This window comes from Pseudonaja textilis, chromosome 16, assembly GCF_049901715.1.
Source record: "Pseudonaja textilis isolate UNSWEBS1 chromosome 16, rPseTex1.2, whole genome shotgun sequence".
Classification (NCBI taxonomy): domain Eukaryota; kingdom Metazoa; phylum Chordata; class Lepidosauria; order Squamata; family Elapidae; genus Pseudonaja; species Pseudonaja textilis.
The window spans coordinates 4,072,919-4,088,955 of NC_142005.1; the positions used below are offsets into that span (position 1 = coordinate 4,072,919).

General features: G+C 42.0%; 1 protein-coding gene across 1 annotated transcript; it reads left to right on the forward strand.

Moving 5' to 3' along the window:
- The first annotated feature begins 462 nt into the window (after positions 1–462).
- Positions 463–12,760, forward strand: LOC113446690 (intelectin-1-like). Its single transcript, XM_087914256.1, has 4 exons — positions 463–673; positions 2,039–2,112; positions 5,270–5,425; positions 8,903–12,760. The coding sequence occupies exons 2-4, from the start codon at positions 2,052–2,054 to the stop codon at positions 9,118–9,120; spliced, it is 435 nt and encodes a 144-aa protein (XP_087770382.1). The 5' UTR covers positions 463–673; positions 2,039–2,051; the 3' UTR covers positions 9,121–12,760.
- The last annotated feature ends 3,277 nt before the right edge of the window (positions 12,761–16,037 follow it).

A 16,037-nucleotide genomic window follows, 5' to 3' on the forward strand; every position in this document is an offset into this window, starting at 1 on the left:
GCTCTTACCTGACCTTTATTTCCTGCTTTTTTCAACCTCAGCTGCTTTACATGGCAGAGCTGAGTTGAAAAATCAATTTTAAAAAAGGCATTTTTCAAACACTGCACACGTACACGCAGTGCTTATCAGCTGTCTGGGAGGCACAGCGTTCATTGTATTACACACGTGCATAGCACGCATCTAGCGCGTATGTGCGCAAAGCGCGCTCGCATGCATAAAACATAAGTATCGAACCAGTAGTAACACTGGTTGAATCCCACCCCTGTGGTGTAGGGTTCCTATTTGGGAGTGGGGTTGGACTAGATGACCTGCAAGGTCCCTTCCAACTCTGTTATTCTGTTGTAATTAAAACAACATCTGCTAGGAAACCACCAAGCTCATACAGCACCAAGATTATCCTATTTATTTGACTTCTGTATTGGCCAAAACTGTTCCTGAAACCCTTTTATTTTGTGGGTGTAAACAGCCCCTCTTCATTTCAGGACTTCCTGGTTTTCATTTCCTGTTGTGATGGGGAGGTGAATTTCGAAATCCAGCTGCTTAATAAACCCGAGCGAGAAGACCAGGCTGATTTGAACTTCCTGGTTTCTTCAGGCGAAGTGATCTTCCTCGTCCAGGTAAGACAAACCTGTGCTCAAGGCGTTCATCAAAGAAACACTGGAGATTTGATCAGGTGAGTCAGAAATTTGCCAGGAAGGTGAATGGGGTTTGATTATTGGGGTGCAGATGGAAAAGCCAGGAACAAGCATGGATTCTGCAATGCGCAACATTTAAAGTATGCCTTTTTAAATTTATGGTAGTAGAAAAATGGAGACATTTGTTACATGGGGATTGAAGGTTGTGTTCTCACAGCATGCTCAACCCAACAGCCAAAGACCAGCTTAAGCCCAGCATTCATAAATTTCTTAATATTACAATATTAACCATCATTACATTTTTTAAAATCTGATTTAACATATGGCGAGGTGATATTGCTCACTGCACTGTGCAATTCCAGAACTGAGCTGATTTCGCTCATCAGATTAAGGCTTTACTTGCTTCCCAAACCAGTCTTAAATCAGTGCCTTACCTAAATCGTGTCCCCCAAAAATCTTTTAATTGCTTTTTACGATCCTCTGCGGTTGCTTCTTTTTGTGGCAACTTTTCCCAAAGTCTCCATCTATATCAGAGCTCTCCAAACTTGGCAACTTGAAGACTTGTGGACTCCAACTCCCAGAATTGCCCAGCTAGCACGCACAAGTCTTCAAGTTACCTAGCTTGGAGACTCCCGATCTAACAGATTAACAGAGTTGGAAGGGACCTTGTAGGTCATCTAGTCCAACCCCCCCACCCAAGCAGGAGACCCTACACCATTTCTGACAGATGGCAGTCCAGTCTCTTCTTGAAAGCCTCCAGCGATGAAGCTCCCACAACTTCTGAAGGCAACTTCTGTTCCACTGATTGACTGCTCTCACTGTCCATCTAAAAGAATACAATTTTTTTATAAGCCAAACTCACAGGATTATGATCCAAAAACGTCTTGTAAATCTACCACAAAAACCAAGTGGCCAAGTATTTTGAGATTTAAATCCTGTTTATTCCTCAAAAAAAGATCTGTTCTTCAGAAAAGGCGGTATGAACTGCAATGTTTCTGTTTCAACCAGCCCTAAATTGTCTTTCAAATCAGAAAACTTTTGGTAATTTGCCAGAAGTGATTTAATATTTTTCTCAGAACTCCTGTGACAAAAAAAATAATCCAAGCCCAATTCCCTCATCAAATCTGAAATATGTATTTCACACCTTAAAACCATTTAAAATGATTATTGCTGTTAGTTGAAGTCTGGGTCTTGGCACCTGGGCAGAATTTGAAAAACAATGGGGCTCTTAATGTGTTCCAGGAAGTTGGCAAAAAGATGGATTAGACACAAAGTATGCTTAACAACAACAATCAAACAGTGCCAGCAGCATCTTCTTGGGCAATTGTGCCTTTGCACAGATTCTTAAAGGACCCCATCTTTGCTTTTAATTTACAGACAGATTAATTCACATTTTCCTCTAGAGGCTCATCCACAATGATGTTCTTGGCTCTTCTACTGCTGGCCTGGGCTGCCTTTGCAAAAGCACAACCTGCAGGTGAGTGACTAACCGGTGGATTTGTGGGAAAGTGGGTTCTCAAAGAATCATTGAATCCTGGGGCTGGAAGATCAGGTGACCAAGGGGAAGCTACAATGATCGTAAGTGTGAAAAACGGTGAGAAGTCAGTTTTTCAGTCCTGTTGTAACTTTGAACGGTCACTAAACGTATGGTTGTAAGTCGAGGACTACCTGTAGCAACGTCTTGAATGGCAGTTGGGTACAGATTGAGCTGAGGGATGGGATTGGCCTACAAAAGGGTGTATTTTGGTAGCATCAATAGAAAAAAGTTTTGGTGGCATCGACAGAAGGTTTGGCAAGGAATTCAAATAATTGAAGAGATGCCACATCCAGAGTGTGTCTTTTAACAGACTGAAAGTTAATTTTTGCAAAAAAACATTCAGTGAGGGGTTCTAATAGTATGTGTTTTTACACCAAGAGTTTGAATCCGCTGTTACAAAAATGTTCCAGCGAGTTCCATCCAGTCTTGTTTTGATTCGCTCTTCGACATCAGCCACCGGACTGGCTTCTTGGCCTCTTGATATAACCCTCGCTCGCGTTTCTCCTGCTTGCTGCCCCTGGGATCTGTTTCACACATCTCTCCAATGACTGGGCACGATGATGGGGCCACCGTGGTCCTTGCCTCGGTTTGTCAGTGAACTTCTTTATTTCTGCTGTAATCAATTTGCACGTCAAAGGGGCTCATATACACCTTCAGACCAGTCGATCAGCTCCAGCAGAGCACCCAGTACATGGAACCATCTCCACAGCCACTATTTAGAGTAGAGTAGAATGGAGTGGGGTGGAATATGGAATATGGAATGGAATAGAATAAGAAATAATGAATAGAATAGGATAGGATAGAATATAGAATATAATATGAAATAATTGAATAGAATAGAATATAGAATATAAAATAGACTAGAATATGAAATAATGAATGGAATGGAATGGAATGGAATGGAATGGAATAGAATAAAATAGAATAGAATGGAATAGAATAGAATAGAGCTGGAAGGGACCTTGGAGGTCTTCTAGTCCAGCCCTCCACTCAAGCAAGATATCCTGTACCATTCTAGACAGGTGACTGCCCAGTCTTTTCTTGAAAACCTCCAGTGATGACCAATATTAACATTTGTGGAATCGACTCCCGTGGCCTTCAAGCTTTTGTCAATGCCTCTCTTCTTCTTCTTCTTCTTCTTCTTCTTCTTCTTCTTCTTCTTCTTCTTCTTCTTCTTCTTCTTCTTCTTCTTCTTCTTCTTCTTCTTCTTCTTCTTCTTCTTCTTCTTCTTCTTCTTCTTCTTCTTCTTCTTCTTCTTCTTCTTCTTCTTCTTCTTCTTCTTCTTCTTCTTCTTCTTCTTCTTCTTCTTCTTCTTCTTCTTCTTCTTCTTCTTCTTCTTCTTCTTCTTCTTCTTGAAATACATCAGATTATCTGCCATCACTTGAGCAGGTTTTCCTGTTTTTGAGCCTTTCTCTGGAGTGAAATGATAAAGATATCCTCCGCCAAGCTCGCTACACACAGAATAATGTTCTTTGATATGTACTAGGGAATTGCTGGTCTGAAAATTTATGATATTTACATAGTTGTTTACCAAGCACATTTCAATTATATGAAAGTAACCAAAGTATATTTACAATTACCAAGGCATGTCACAATGTTTGAGCATGCCTAATGTTTGGAAATTGAAAGCTGGGAAATGTGACACGCCTAACGCCATACCAGAAAACATCTCCCTGGGTACAGCTGCTGGCACAGACTGTTTTCAGGAAAAGAACGAACTGAAACAGATATGCGATAGGAAAAAAAAAACAAATTTATTTACCTATTTACAGCGGCCAATCTCACAAATGGGATTTTGGGTAATACACAGTGAGACAGCTGACAGTTGAAAATAAAATCTTTAAAACCATTAAGCCATTAAAAGATAAATATAAATAAACCACAGGATAGTGCCCTCAAGGTCTTACATGCGGTACAGGCAGTCCTTGACTTACAAGAGTTCATTTAGTAACCGTTCGAAGTTACAACGGCACTGGAAAAAATGGGCTTATGATCATTTTTCACACTTACGACTTTTATAGCATCCCCATGATCACGTGATCGAAATTCAGAGGCTTGGCAACTGGCATGTACTTGACAGTTGCAGTGTCCTGGGGTCATCTGACAAGTGAAGTCAACTGGGAAGTCAGATTCATTTAACACCCATGTTACCAACTTTCACTTAACAACTGTGGCCAGAAAGATCTAAAATGGGGCAAAGCTCACTTAACCAATGTCTCACTTAGCAACAGAAATGTTGGGCTCCATGCTGGTCATAAGTCAAGGACTACTAATGGAAACTAATCAAGGAGAGAAGCAACCTGGAATTAAGGAGAAACTTCCTAACATTGGGAACAATTAACAAGTGGAACTGCTTGCCACCAGAAATTGTGAATGCTCCATCACTGGAGATTCTTAAGAAAAGACTGGACAGCCACTTGTGTGAAATGGTCTAGCCTAGGGCCTCCTGCTTGAGCAAGGGGTTGGACTAGCAGACCTTCGAGGTCCCTTCCAACTCTGTTAGCGTTCACATATCACCTTGGGTTTAAGATACCTGATGCAATTTAGCTCCAAGAATGGGTATGTCTACTCTAGTGAAAAGGACTGAGGGAAACATGATAGCAGTATTTCCACAAAGAATACTGCCACAAACAACAGGGAGTCAACTTATTTTCCAAAGCACCAGAAGGCAGGACAAGAAATAAGGGATGGAAATTAATCAAGGAGAGAAACCTGGAATTAAGGAGAAATATTCTGATAGTGAGAACAATTAACCACTGGAACAGCTTGCCACCAGAAGTTCTGGGAGCTCCATCACTGGAGGTTTTTAAGAAGAGTCCAGACAGTCACATCTGAAATACTATAGGTTCTCCTACTTGAGCAGGGGGCCTTCAAGGTCCCTTCCAGCTCATTTATTCTATTCTACTACATGCAGTTTTATCTTTTTAATATTATAAGCCCCCCAGCCTCACCTGATGGTAAGATGGGTGGCTAATCAATTTTAAAAATAAATAAATCAAATAGAAGTAATGCCCAGTGGCCGATGGGTAGCAGTGGGTAGCGAACATCCTTCCGGCTTGGTTGTTGAGTTATGCTTTGTTGGGTATTGTCTCGACAGCCGTCGGCTGCTGCATCGCCAAAGCCAAGGAAGACCTCCAGGGCCTGCTTAGGAAATGGGAAACGGGGTCTTCCTGCCAGCCCTCCCAGCCAGGCCAACCCCAGAAGCCGTACCAGAGCTGCAAGGAAATCAAGGCTACCATGCCAGAGGCTCCAGGTGAGCAAAGAGGATGCTTTAGTCCCGTCACATCTCTCCGCTTCTGGGTATTTAGGACCATGATGGGCACTGCGAGGCATGGGAAAGAGAGGAGGGCAGGGGTGGGATTCTACTGGTTCGGATGAGTGCGGACAAACCAGTCGCTCCAGTGATCATTTGGGCCCCCGCTCACCCCCGACCCCGGTCTTTCCTGTCCTTTATTTCCGTGTTCCGAATCAGCTCTGCCGATTCGCACAGCACAATGGATTGCTGCTTCACTCACCAGGGCTGCAGTAGAAGATAAGTATCAAGAGCTGATCATAGACTATGCGCAAATGCTATGCGCAAAGCGCGTGTTTGGCTCATGTGCACTCACCAAACCTGTTGTTACATGGGTTGAACCCCACCCCAGGAGGAGAGAGCTTTGACTGCATGGTTGTGGTTGCCATTTTGACTTTGTGGTGCACACACACACACACCAATGGCCATCCCTGCCATGGTCAATCTGTATTGACCAGGGCAGTATTAGTACCACTTTATAAATCCTTAGTAAGGCCACACCTAGAATCCTGCATCCAGTTTTGGTCCCCACATTACAAAAAAAGGACGTTGAGACTTTGGGGAAAGTTCAGAGAAGAGCAAATAAGATAATCAAAGGCCTGGAGACTGAGAAGAAAGGTTGCAGGATTTGGGTCTGGCTAGTCTGAAGAAAAGAAGAATTAGGGGTGACAGGATAGCAGTATTCCAATATTTGAGGGGCTGCCACAAAGAAGGAGGGGGTCCACCTATATTCTCCAAAGCACCAGAAGGTAGAAGAAGCAATGGATTGAAACTAACCAAAGAGTGAAACAACTGGAATTAAGCAGAAACTTCCTAACAGTGACGACAATCAACCAGTGGAACTGCTTGCCACCAGAAGTTGTGGGAGTTTAATCATAGGTTTATAAGAAGAGACTGGACAGCCACTTATCTGAAATGGTGTAGGGTCTCCTGGGGGCTGGATTAGAAGATTTCCAAGGTCCCTTCCAGCCCTATTCTGATCAGTGGTGGGATTCCTTTTTTTTTTTTTACTACCAGTTCTGTGGGCATGGCTTGGTGGGCGTGGCAGGGGAAGGATACTGCAAAATCCCCAATCCCTCCCCACCCACTAACCGGCTTTCCAGCTCCATTCTCCTGTGCAGGGCAACCAAAGAAGACCCAGCTGATCAGCTGGGACTCAATGGGAGGCAGAGAAGAGATGGGGTTGGTGGGGCCAGTCAGAGGTGGGATTGGCCAGTTCTCTGAACGACTCCAAATTTCCGCTACCGGTTCTCCAGAACTGGTCAGAACCGGCTGGATACCATCTCTGATTCTGATCGTTTATTACAGGGCTCTTCAAACTTGGCAACCTTAAGACTTGTGGACTTCGACTCCCAAAATTCCCAGGACCAGCCATGAATTCTGGGAGTTGAAGTCCACAAGTCTTAAAGTTACCAAATTTGGAGGCTCCTGCTTTGTTAAGACAAAGTTCTGCTCAAAATCCAGGGAACATTTTTTTTTAACATACCAGAGGTCAGCAAACTTTCAGCCCCGTTTATCATGCCGACAATGAGAATCTAACCAGACTTTCTCAACCTTGGCAGCTTGAAAATAGACTTCAACTCCCAGAATTGCCCAGCCAGCCATAGTTAATTTCTATTAACATAATTTTGTATTGATCTTAGTTATATAGTTTGGAATCATTGCAGCTCACTTTACCATTATAATTCAAAATTGACATTATCTTCTACCATTTATGTAAATTGGTTATTATGAAATAGTGTTTGTGAACATGAAAAGCAGATGACGAAGGAAGAAAAATGGAGGAGGGGAGGAGAAGGAAGGGAGGAGGAAGAAGAAAGAAGGAGGAAGAGGAAGGGAGAAAGAAGTAAAGGAAGGGGGAGAGGAGGAGGAAGAAGAGGATAAAAACAAATGGAGGGGGAGGAAAAAGAAAGGAGGGAACGAGAGGAGGAAGAGGAGGAAGACAAATGGAGGAGTGGGAGGGGGTGGAAAGGAAAGAGAGGAAGGGAGAGGAGGAAAAAAGGAGAAGAAGGGGAGGAGGAGGAGGAGGGGGAAGAGGAGGAGGAAGAAAGAAGGAGGAAGAGGACAAATGAAGAAGAGGAGGGAAGAAGAAGGAGAGGTTGAGGAGCAGGGGTGGGATTCTACCAGTTCTATCCGGTTCTATAGAACCCCTTGTTAACTTTCTAAAATCTAAGCAGTTCAGAACCGGTAGTTGGAAGCAACCTCCTTTTGTTTTTTTCCACTCTTATTACATTCTTGGCAGACAGCCTAGACTGTCTCCAGAGCTTCTGGGGCTTGACTTTCTTAAAGGGGAAGACTTGTTTTAAGATTTTTACACTGCTATTTCCCTGGACAATCAGCACGTTGAAGAAATGATTGAATAATGAAGCAAAGCTTTTAGTGACAGGGAACCAAAATGAGTGACATTCAGCAAGGCTTCTTGGCTAGCTAGAAAGATTGACATTCAAATGTGAGTTTACATACTCCTTATGAGTTTTGGTTTAAAACTGGTTTTTGGTGAAGGTTAATTCTGTGCTTGGTGAAAGTTAATCCTGTGTTTATTGGTGGGATAATTTTCCCTATTCAGTTACAACAAGGAACAGCTACTGTTGTGATTTAATTATTTGCATTGTGTTTGAATTTTTTCCTGCCTCATGGTTTCTTTTTTTATCTGGGGAGGGTGTCTTCCTTCACTTCTTTAATGGTATCTGGCACTGTCCTTTTGGGGTGTACTTCCAAGAGGCAGGGTGCAAGCTTGGCACTGGTTTTTTTTTTACTGCCTTTCTGGAGGGCATGTCACCTTTCCTTAAATCTGGATGATTTCCTTAGGATATCTTGTGAGGTGAGTGAGACCAGCTGGTGTCATTAAGTGGTACAAATGGATCTAAGGATTGCTTTTCCTGGGTGTGCTTTTTCTGGAGAGTTAAATGACCTCTCTGCTAAAGATAAAGTGTTTCACTTTATGAGCAAAAGTTGGCTGCTTGATAGTTATCACTGCATTTTAACTATTTTCATTCCTCAAGGTACTCTGGCACCTGATTTGTAACTCTGGCTTGCAGATATTTTTAATCTAATGATTGGTATTCTTTGCAAGCAAAGAAGCTTTTTGTATTTTTGTACAGGTAATCCTTGACTTACAACAGTTCATTCAGTGACCATTCAAAGTTAAAATGGCACTGAAAAAAGTGACTTATTACCATTTTTCACACTTATGACTGTTGCAGCATCCCCACTGACATGAGAGGCCAGATGAGAAGCGTCCTTTGACATGACTGATGTTGAGTTGGGCATGCCCACCCAGTCACATGACCCAACTCAGCCACGCACACAGTTGTTAAAAAAACTGAACCCCAACCCTGGTGAGGAGGAAGACTGCAGGGGTCCTTGGTACTCTCTGAGCTTTTTCCTTGCAGATGTTTCATTATCTCTATCTCTATCTCTATATATCTGCTGATATAGATGGACTGTATATCCTGACCAATGAAAATGGTGAGATCTACCAGATCAACTGCAACATGACTACCAACAGAGGCAGCCAGTGGTCAGCATCCATGAAAACAACATCTTTGGGAAATGCATCACAGGCGATCGCTGGTCCAGCCAACAAGGAAGCAATGCCAACTTCCCCTACGGAGATGGAAACTGGTCCAACATTAACGCCTTTGGGACAGCCATAGCAGCCACGAGCAATGACTACAAGATAGGAGTTACTCATTGGAGGGGAGCGGGGGAAACTTTTTTTAAGGGCCTTATTTTAGCCACAGGCCAAAATCAGACTCAAAGAGTTGGTCGTAACAGGGAGCTCTGGGTTATGTTTAATATTCGATGCAAAAACAGCAAATGTTGTTCATCCACAATCATTGATGAAACGCTCAACATCAGTGGTCACCTTGATGTGGTATGTCTGAAGATGATCGCACAGGCCAGTTTGGGCACAAAATGTCCTGACTCATGTTGGGTTATAGACTTACACAACAATGATTTTGTTGAATTTTTGGAGTGTGCCTTACTTCATAAGCTTAACAGAGTTGGAAGGGGCCTTGGAGGTCTTCTAGTCCAGCCCGCTGTTTAAGAAGGAGACTTTATACCCTTCCAGACAAATGGATGTCCAGGCTCTCCTTGAAAACCTCCAGTGATGGAGCTCCCACAACTTCTGGAGGCAACTTATGTTCAACTTCTGGCCCCCAGGGGAAAACACTGGCCCTGCTGGACTCTGGGTGTTACTAGACGTGTAATTAGCTCTAAAGTCGTGGAGAAACTGGGATTGAGGCTAAGAACTTTAAAAACTCCCGTAGCCTTTTGCCAACTGGATGGATCAGTAGCTGGGGGTGGCCTTGCTCATTTTCTAACAGAGCCTGTGGAAATGTCAATGGGGAGGCATCGAGAGACATTGGGTTTCATGGTGGCCCCTGGGATGGAGCGCCCCTTATTACTTGGACAGCCCTGGCTTAGGAAATGGAATCCCCAAGTGAATTGGAGGAAAGGGCTACTGTGCATATGCACAGACCAACCCCCAGAAGCCGGGAGGGGCTGTCTCTAAGAAAGCCCCAGAATTCCACAGAGTTGGCATCGATGGGCAGTGAAAGCATTGTGGGATAGAAAAAAATCCCTGAAGAGTATCGAGACTTAAGGGAGGTTTTTTAGTGAGGAAGCGTTGGATGCGGTCCCCCACTACACATTGCAGCATTGAGATTCTGCCAGGGGTGAAGCTCCCTAAGCCTAAACTGTATTTGATGACATCACGAGAATTAGAGGAATTGTGTTTGTTTATTGATAAGAACCTTGAGTGAGGTTTCATCCAACCTGCCAGGCCTCAGCTGGCGGCCACAGTGTTGTTCCGAGAAAATAAATAACAGAGTTATTATAAGCCGCCGCTGCGAAAAGCAGTAGGTCTGACCAATCATTCTGCTGATAATTGATATAACATCTAAGATATTGTTCCAATACTGAGTTCTCTCACAGGCCCCATTGGTTTAACCCCTCAAGAACCTCAGGAATTCCTTCCAGAAATTTGATGCAAATTGGACCCCCATATCTGAAATTATCCATTCAGGAACACCATGTATTCTATACAAATATAAACATTTTAGCCAACATTTTTGCAGATAGGATTTTTGAACAGGGTATGAAATGTACCTGCTTGGAAAACAAGTCAGTAACCACCCAAATGACTGTATTTCCCCCACTTTCAGGCAATTCCACTATAAAATCCATGGAAATTTCCTTCCATGGGGCAGTCGGCCTAGCGATATGTTGCAGTAGACCAGCAGGTTTTCCAGGTAGTTGTTTGGCTGAAGCACAAATAGGACAACTAGGTACATAAGCTTCTATGTCTTTTTTCAAGGTTGGCCACCAAAATTGCTGTTTGGCCAAATGTAAGGTTTTCACTAAACCAAAATGTCCAGCGGCTTTTAAATCGTGGGCTTGCTTTAAGGCTAGCTGGTACATATAACTTGGCCCCCACCCATGCTAGACCATCTCAAATAGTACAGTCATTTGAGTGGCTTAAGAATCAATCATCCAGTTTTAAAACTTCTTTTAACTGTACAGTTAAATCATTTGAAAGGTTAACATCCCCCTTTTTCTGGGCTTTGGTGACCATTGGGGCAGCCAGTTGCCTTGTAGGAACAATAGGATGGATCATTTCTGGGCGGACACTGTTATATTGGGACAATCTAGATAAAGCGTCCATCATAAAATTGGAAAAGACTACTTTGAAGATTTAAATAAAATTGTGTTGAAATATATATGGCAAGGTAAGAAAGCGAGAATAAAGTTAAAACTTTTGCAAGGTGCTAGAATTAGAGGAGGATTTGGTTTGCCTAATTGGGAGTTGTACTACCAAGCTACAAATTTGATGTGGATCAAGGAATGGATAACACTAATAAATACTAGATTGTTGACATTAGAAGGACATGATTTGTTGTTGGGGTGGCATGCTTTTTTATGGTACTACAAAGGAACTAAAACACAGGGGTATTTTAGAAGACATTATAGTACGGGAGTCTCTGTGGTTAAACTGGGAGAAGATTAAAAGACAATGTTATTTGAAAATTCCAGTCTGGCTATCGACCATTGAAGCATTTTCTTATCCTATAAGGTTAGGAACAAACAGTTAGATATGGTGAAATATTGAATGAAAAGGGTGAACTTAAATCTATGCAAAAACTAGAGGAACGAGGTATAAAGATGAATTGGTTCTCATATGCACAAATACATTCAAGGTATGATAAAGATTCTAAAACAGAAGGTTTCTATGATAAACTTACTGACTTAGATAAGATTTTGTCAGGTACTGATGAAAAGGTTATTAAAAATTGTATGGATATTTATTAGAAATTAAAATAGAAGAACAAGTTAAAGAAACTATGATTGCTTGGGGGAAGAATTTTGGATATGGGATTGATTTAGAGAAATGGCAAAAATTGTGGTCTCAAAATTATAAAATGACAATGTCAACAGCATATAAAGAAAATTTGTATAAGATGTTTTACAGGTGGCATTTTCCCAACAAGAATAGCAAGAATGTTCAAGAATAAATCCGAAAAATGTTGGAAATGTCATCAGACATCTGGCTCATATTACCATATGTGGTGGACTTGTGCGGATGCTAAAAAATACTGGACTAAAATCCATATGTGGTTGGAAAAAATGACAAAAAACCATACAGACTTGAAACCAGAGATATTTTTATTGGGAATTTTACCTGAAACATATAGTAAAGACTTGAAATACCTGACTGTAAATGTATTAACAGCGGCTAGGATTGTATTTGCTAAAAACTGGAAAAATGAGAAAATACCATCACAGGAAGAAATCATTAAGAAAATATTGGAATGTGCTAAAATGAGTAGATTGACATTTGAAATTAGAGAAGAGGATAAACAATTTTATAAAATTTAGGATCTTTTCTATCAATGGTTAGACAATAAAGTACAGTAATGAAATATGTAGAGTTTTAGAAAATAATAAATAAATAAAGATGTACTTCTTTTTTATTATATCTACAAAATGATTTTAGGATCGATTTGGGATGATAATACGAACTGTTATGAAATAAACTAAGTAAATTATGGTTATCTTGTAAAACATGAATGAATAAAAGTATAGTCAAATGATTAATAATGATACTAAGGTATTTAATTTTTGATTGACAATATGAGATTATATGTAATGCAATTGTAATCGAAGACTACGAAATGGAAGCACAAAACAATTTGTAAACCAACCGGCACAGTATATGTACACCTATGAAAGATAGCTTGATGTTTTTATGTTTTGTTTGTTTACGTTTGTTTTTAAAAACCAATAAAATTTATTAAAAAAAAAGGAGTTAGGGTTTGTCAGGCTATTTCGAACAAAATGCCTGTATAAGCTTAGGGGCTCTGACATCACATTCATTCCCCCATACTGACTGAGAAGTAGGGAAATGCTTCCAAACCACTAAATATTGGAGTTGTCCTCTGTTTCCTGGAATCTAGAATCTCTTTAATCTCAAAATGTTGCTCGCCCTCAATCAAAAGAGGAACAGGTGGGGCGGCCTGGTCAGGTCGCAAATTGGGTGTATGTTCAGGTTTTAACAAACCGACATGAAAGACAGGGTGAATCCTTCTAAGTGTCTTTGGCAATTGTAATTGCACTGCAACCAGATTCACAATTCATACAATTGGGAAAACTTCCACATATTTAGGTCCCAATTTTTTAGATTTCTGGGTTGTTCATAAATACTTAGTGGACAAGAAGACTTGGTACGGTTTTTGTGGAGCACTCTTTTTGTCTGCTTGTTTTTTATGAGTTTGATGAGCATCATCTAATGCTTTACAGGTAACCGGCTAGGTAAACTGGAGTTGGGTTATCCACGCTGTCAATGATGTAACATTGGGTTTCTCTTGTGGTAACTCTGGGATGGGTACAAAGTCTTGACAAATAGCTACCCATAGCTGGAGTACAAAGGACAAAGGTATTTTGCATTTTAACTTCCTAGAGGCTGGTGGGAGGAGCTGCTGGCTGGCTGTGTGCCCCCATTTGTTTATGTGAGCTTTGGCTGTCACATTGTCTGTCAGAATCAGTATGTGCTGACCGCGTACCTGGGGGAGGAAGTTGCGAAGGGCCAGGTGTACTGCACGAAGTTCCAGCCAGTTTATGCTGCATGATTGTTCTATGTCGGACCATCTGCCTTGGGTTGTGAGCGACTGGACGTGAGCTCCCCATCCAAACACCATCTGTGGTGATGGTGAGCCTTTGTGGCTCCTTGAAGAGACAGCCTCTGTTGATGACCGGTTTGGACCACCAGAGGAGAGACATGAGGACCTTGGGTGGGACCCTGACTTTGTGTTTGGAGTTGCTTCGGCCGGATCTCTGGTACGGTAGCAGGAACCACTGGAGGGATCTAGTGTGGAGACGGGCCCAAGGGATAATAGAAATACATGATATCGTTTTGCCCAACAATTTTGATAGATCCAATAAGGACACCCTCTTAAACGACCTGATCTCCTTGACTAATTTTTGAATGCTATTTAGTCTATCTGGTGACAGATAAACCTCGCCTTCCACCGTATCTATAACGGCCCCTAAATGAATTATCCGAGTCGATGGTGTTAATTGACTCTTGTAGGGATATTAATGTGGTCTGAGTGTCTATAACTGCTTGATGGGCGGAAGGAGATAAAATCAAAATATCGTCCAGATAACACTGGAGGCGAACAGGGATGTTCCTGAGATGTTCCTCCTAGCGCTGCGAGGACCTTGGTGAAGGCCCTGGGGTCAGAGGCTAATCCAAATGGAAGGGCCACATATTCAAAATGGTGATTATTGTCGCAGAATCTCAGAAACTTATACTGGGAAAGCCGAATAGCAATCCGTCAAGTCTATGGACGTGAGCACGTCCCCCTGTCTGATGCCCAGTAATATTGATTGGAGGGTATGCATTTTAAATTTGCGATATACCAGAAAACGGTTGAGACGTTTCAAATCTAATATCGCTCTCCACCCTCCCGAATTTTTTGGCACAATGAAAAGATGTGAATAAAAACCTTGCCCCCGTTACTTGGTAGCTACTGGTTGGATGGCTCTTATGTCCAGAAGATGTTGGATAGCGGAATCCATGAGATTACGTTTAACCGGATCTCTGGAAAGAGGCCATGACATGAAGAAATCTGGGGGAGTGGATTGAAACTCCAGAGCAAGGCCAAATCTAACTGTGTCTCTGACCCAAGAATCAGCGGTAGAGGAGTCCCATTGGTCCGCAAATAATTTAAGGCGTCCGCCAATGGGGAATGGGTCCCGTGAGTTATCTTGGTCGCCAGAAGGGCCTGTTTCCTGCTCCCCAAAAGGCCCTTTTGGGTTGACCACCCCTTCTACTCCTGTCCACTGAGTCAGACTTATCAGGTTGTTGTCCTGGTCTGAATGATGGGGGTCTCTGGTATCTGGGAGAGAACATGTTGCCATGTTGATTAAATTAGGATTGCAGCAGTTTGGATATAAGGTATGGATAAGGAGGTTGGCACGCCCAGGGTCCGATCTGAGTCAAGAATGGTTGCCCTGATAAAGTACTTGCCCCCTGCTTTTTTTTTTTTTACTGGTGGAGATTATATATATATATATATATATATATATATATATATATATATATATATATGTCTTTGGTTGTTAGGGTTTCTCCCGCGTAAGATTGAAGTATCTAGGCAGCGTTTGATGAAGTCTCATTCATCATCTTCAGGCTTCTGTCTTTGGCTCTTGCTTCTCAGACTGAGTAAGCTTACTCTGAGAAGCAAGAGCCGAAGACAGAAGCCTGAAGATGATGAATGAGACTTCATCAACGTGCCTAGATCTCGAATCTTCGGAGAAAACCTCAACAACCAAAGATCCACATACAAATACCCACGAGAACCTCAGAAAACAGTCTTATCTCAGTAATATTTTATTGAAATTAAAATATTATACTGTCAAACAATGTATTATTGATGATTATTATACTTGTAATAATTATTATTATATTGTTACTACAGTTGTGTTTATTATTGCTCCTATGAGCAGAAATATATATATAAGTTTCAATATTACTGAAAGGAGGAATATTGAAAGAACAACCAAGAGCAATCTATAGACCAATTAGCCAAATTTCGAACGCCTAAGGCCCAGGGAGAATAGTATAAGGGCCTTCAGCAGCTTCCCTGCACAGGAAGGCACAGGCCTGGGTGCTTGCTGCTGCGCCGCTGAGGATTAAGCTGTGAGGGTTAAGCCAACAATCCTTAAAGTGGAGTAAATAACCTCGAGTGCAATATAGCCAAAATGAGGTTAAAATCACTCTCAGAATCCAGGAGGGATCCTGCTGCTTTGAGTAGAAATACCTCACACGGCTCAGGGAAGGAAAAGAAATAGACGCGCAGCCATGAGGTGGCACTCAAAATGGCGTCCGCCAGCTAAGGTTTCTTTGGGCGCTTCTCTGTGGCTGCTTCCCGCCTTGCCACGAAGCCGGAGTTCACAATTTAAAGAAACAGCGGAAAAGGAGGAATTTAAGTCTAATCAGCTTCCCACTGAAGGAACGGCGTTCAGAGAGGGGGAGCGATACGACTTGGCTGCAGTTTAAAACGAC

What these genes read in the sequence shown, in the direction of transcription:
- LOC113446690 (XM_087914256.1), top strand. Translation starts at nt 2,052, where the DNA reads ATGATGTTCTTGGCTCTTCTACTGCTGGCCTGGGCTGCCTTTGCAAAA. An exon ending in TGCAAAAGCACAACCTGCAG is followed by an intron (nt 2,113 to 5,269) that starts GTGAGTGACTAA and finishes TTGTCTCGACAG; the next exon opens with CCGTCGGCTGCTGCATCGCC. An exon ending in TACCATGCCAGAGGCTCCAG is followed by an intron (nt 5,426 to 8,902) that starts GTGAGCAAAGAG and finishes CTGCTGATATAG; the next exon opens with ATGGACTGTATATCCTGACC.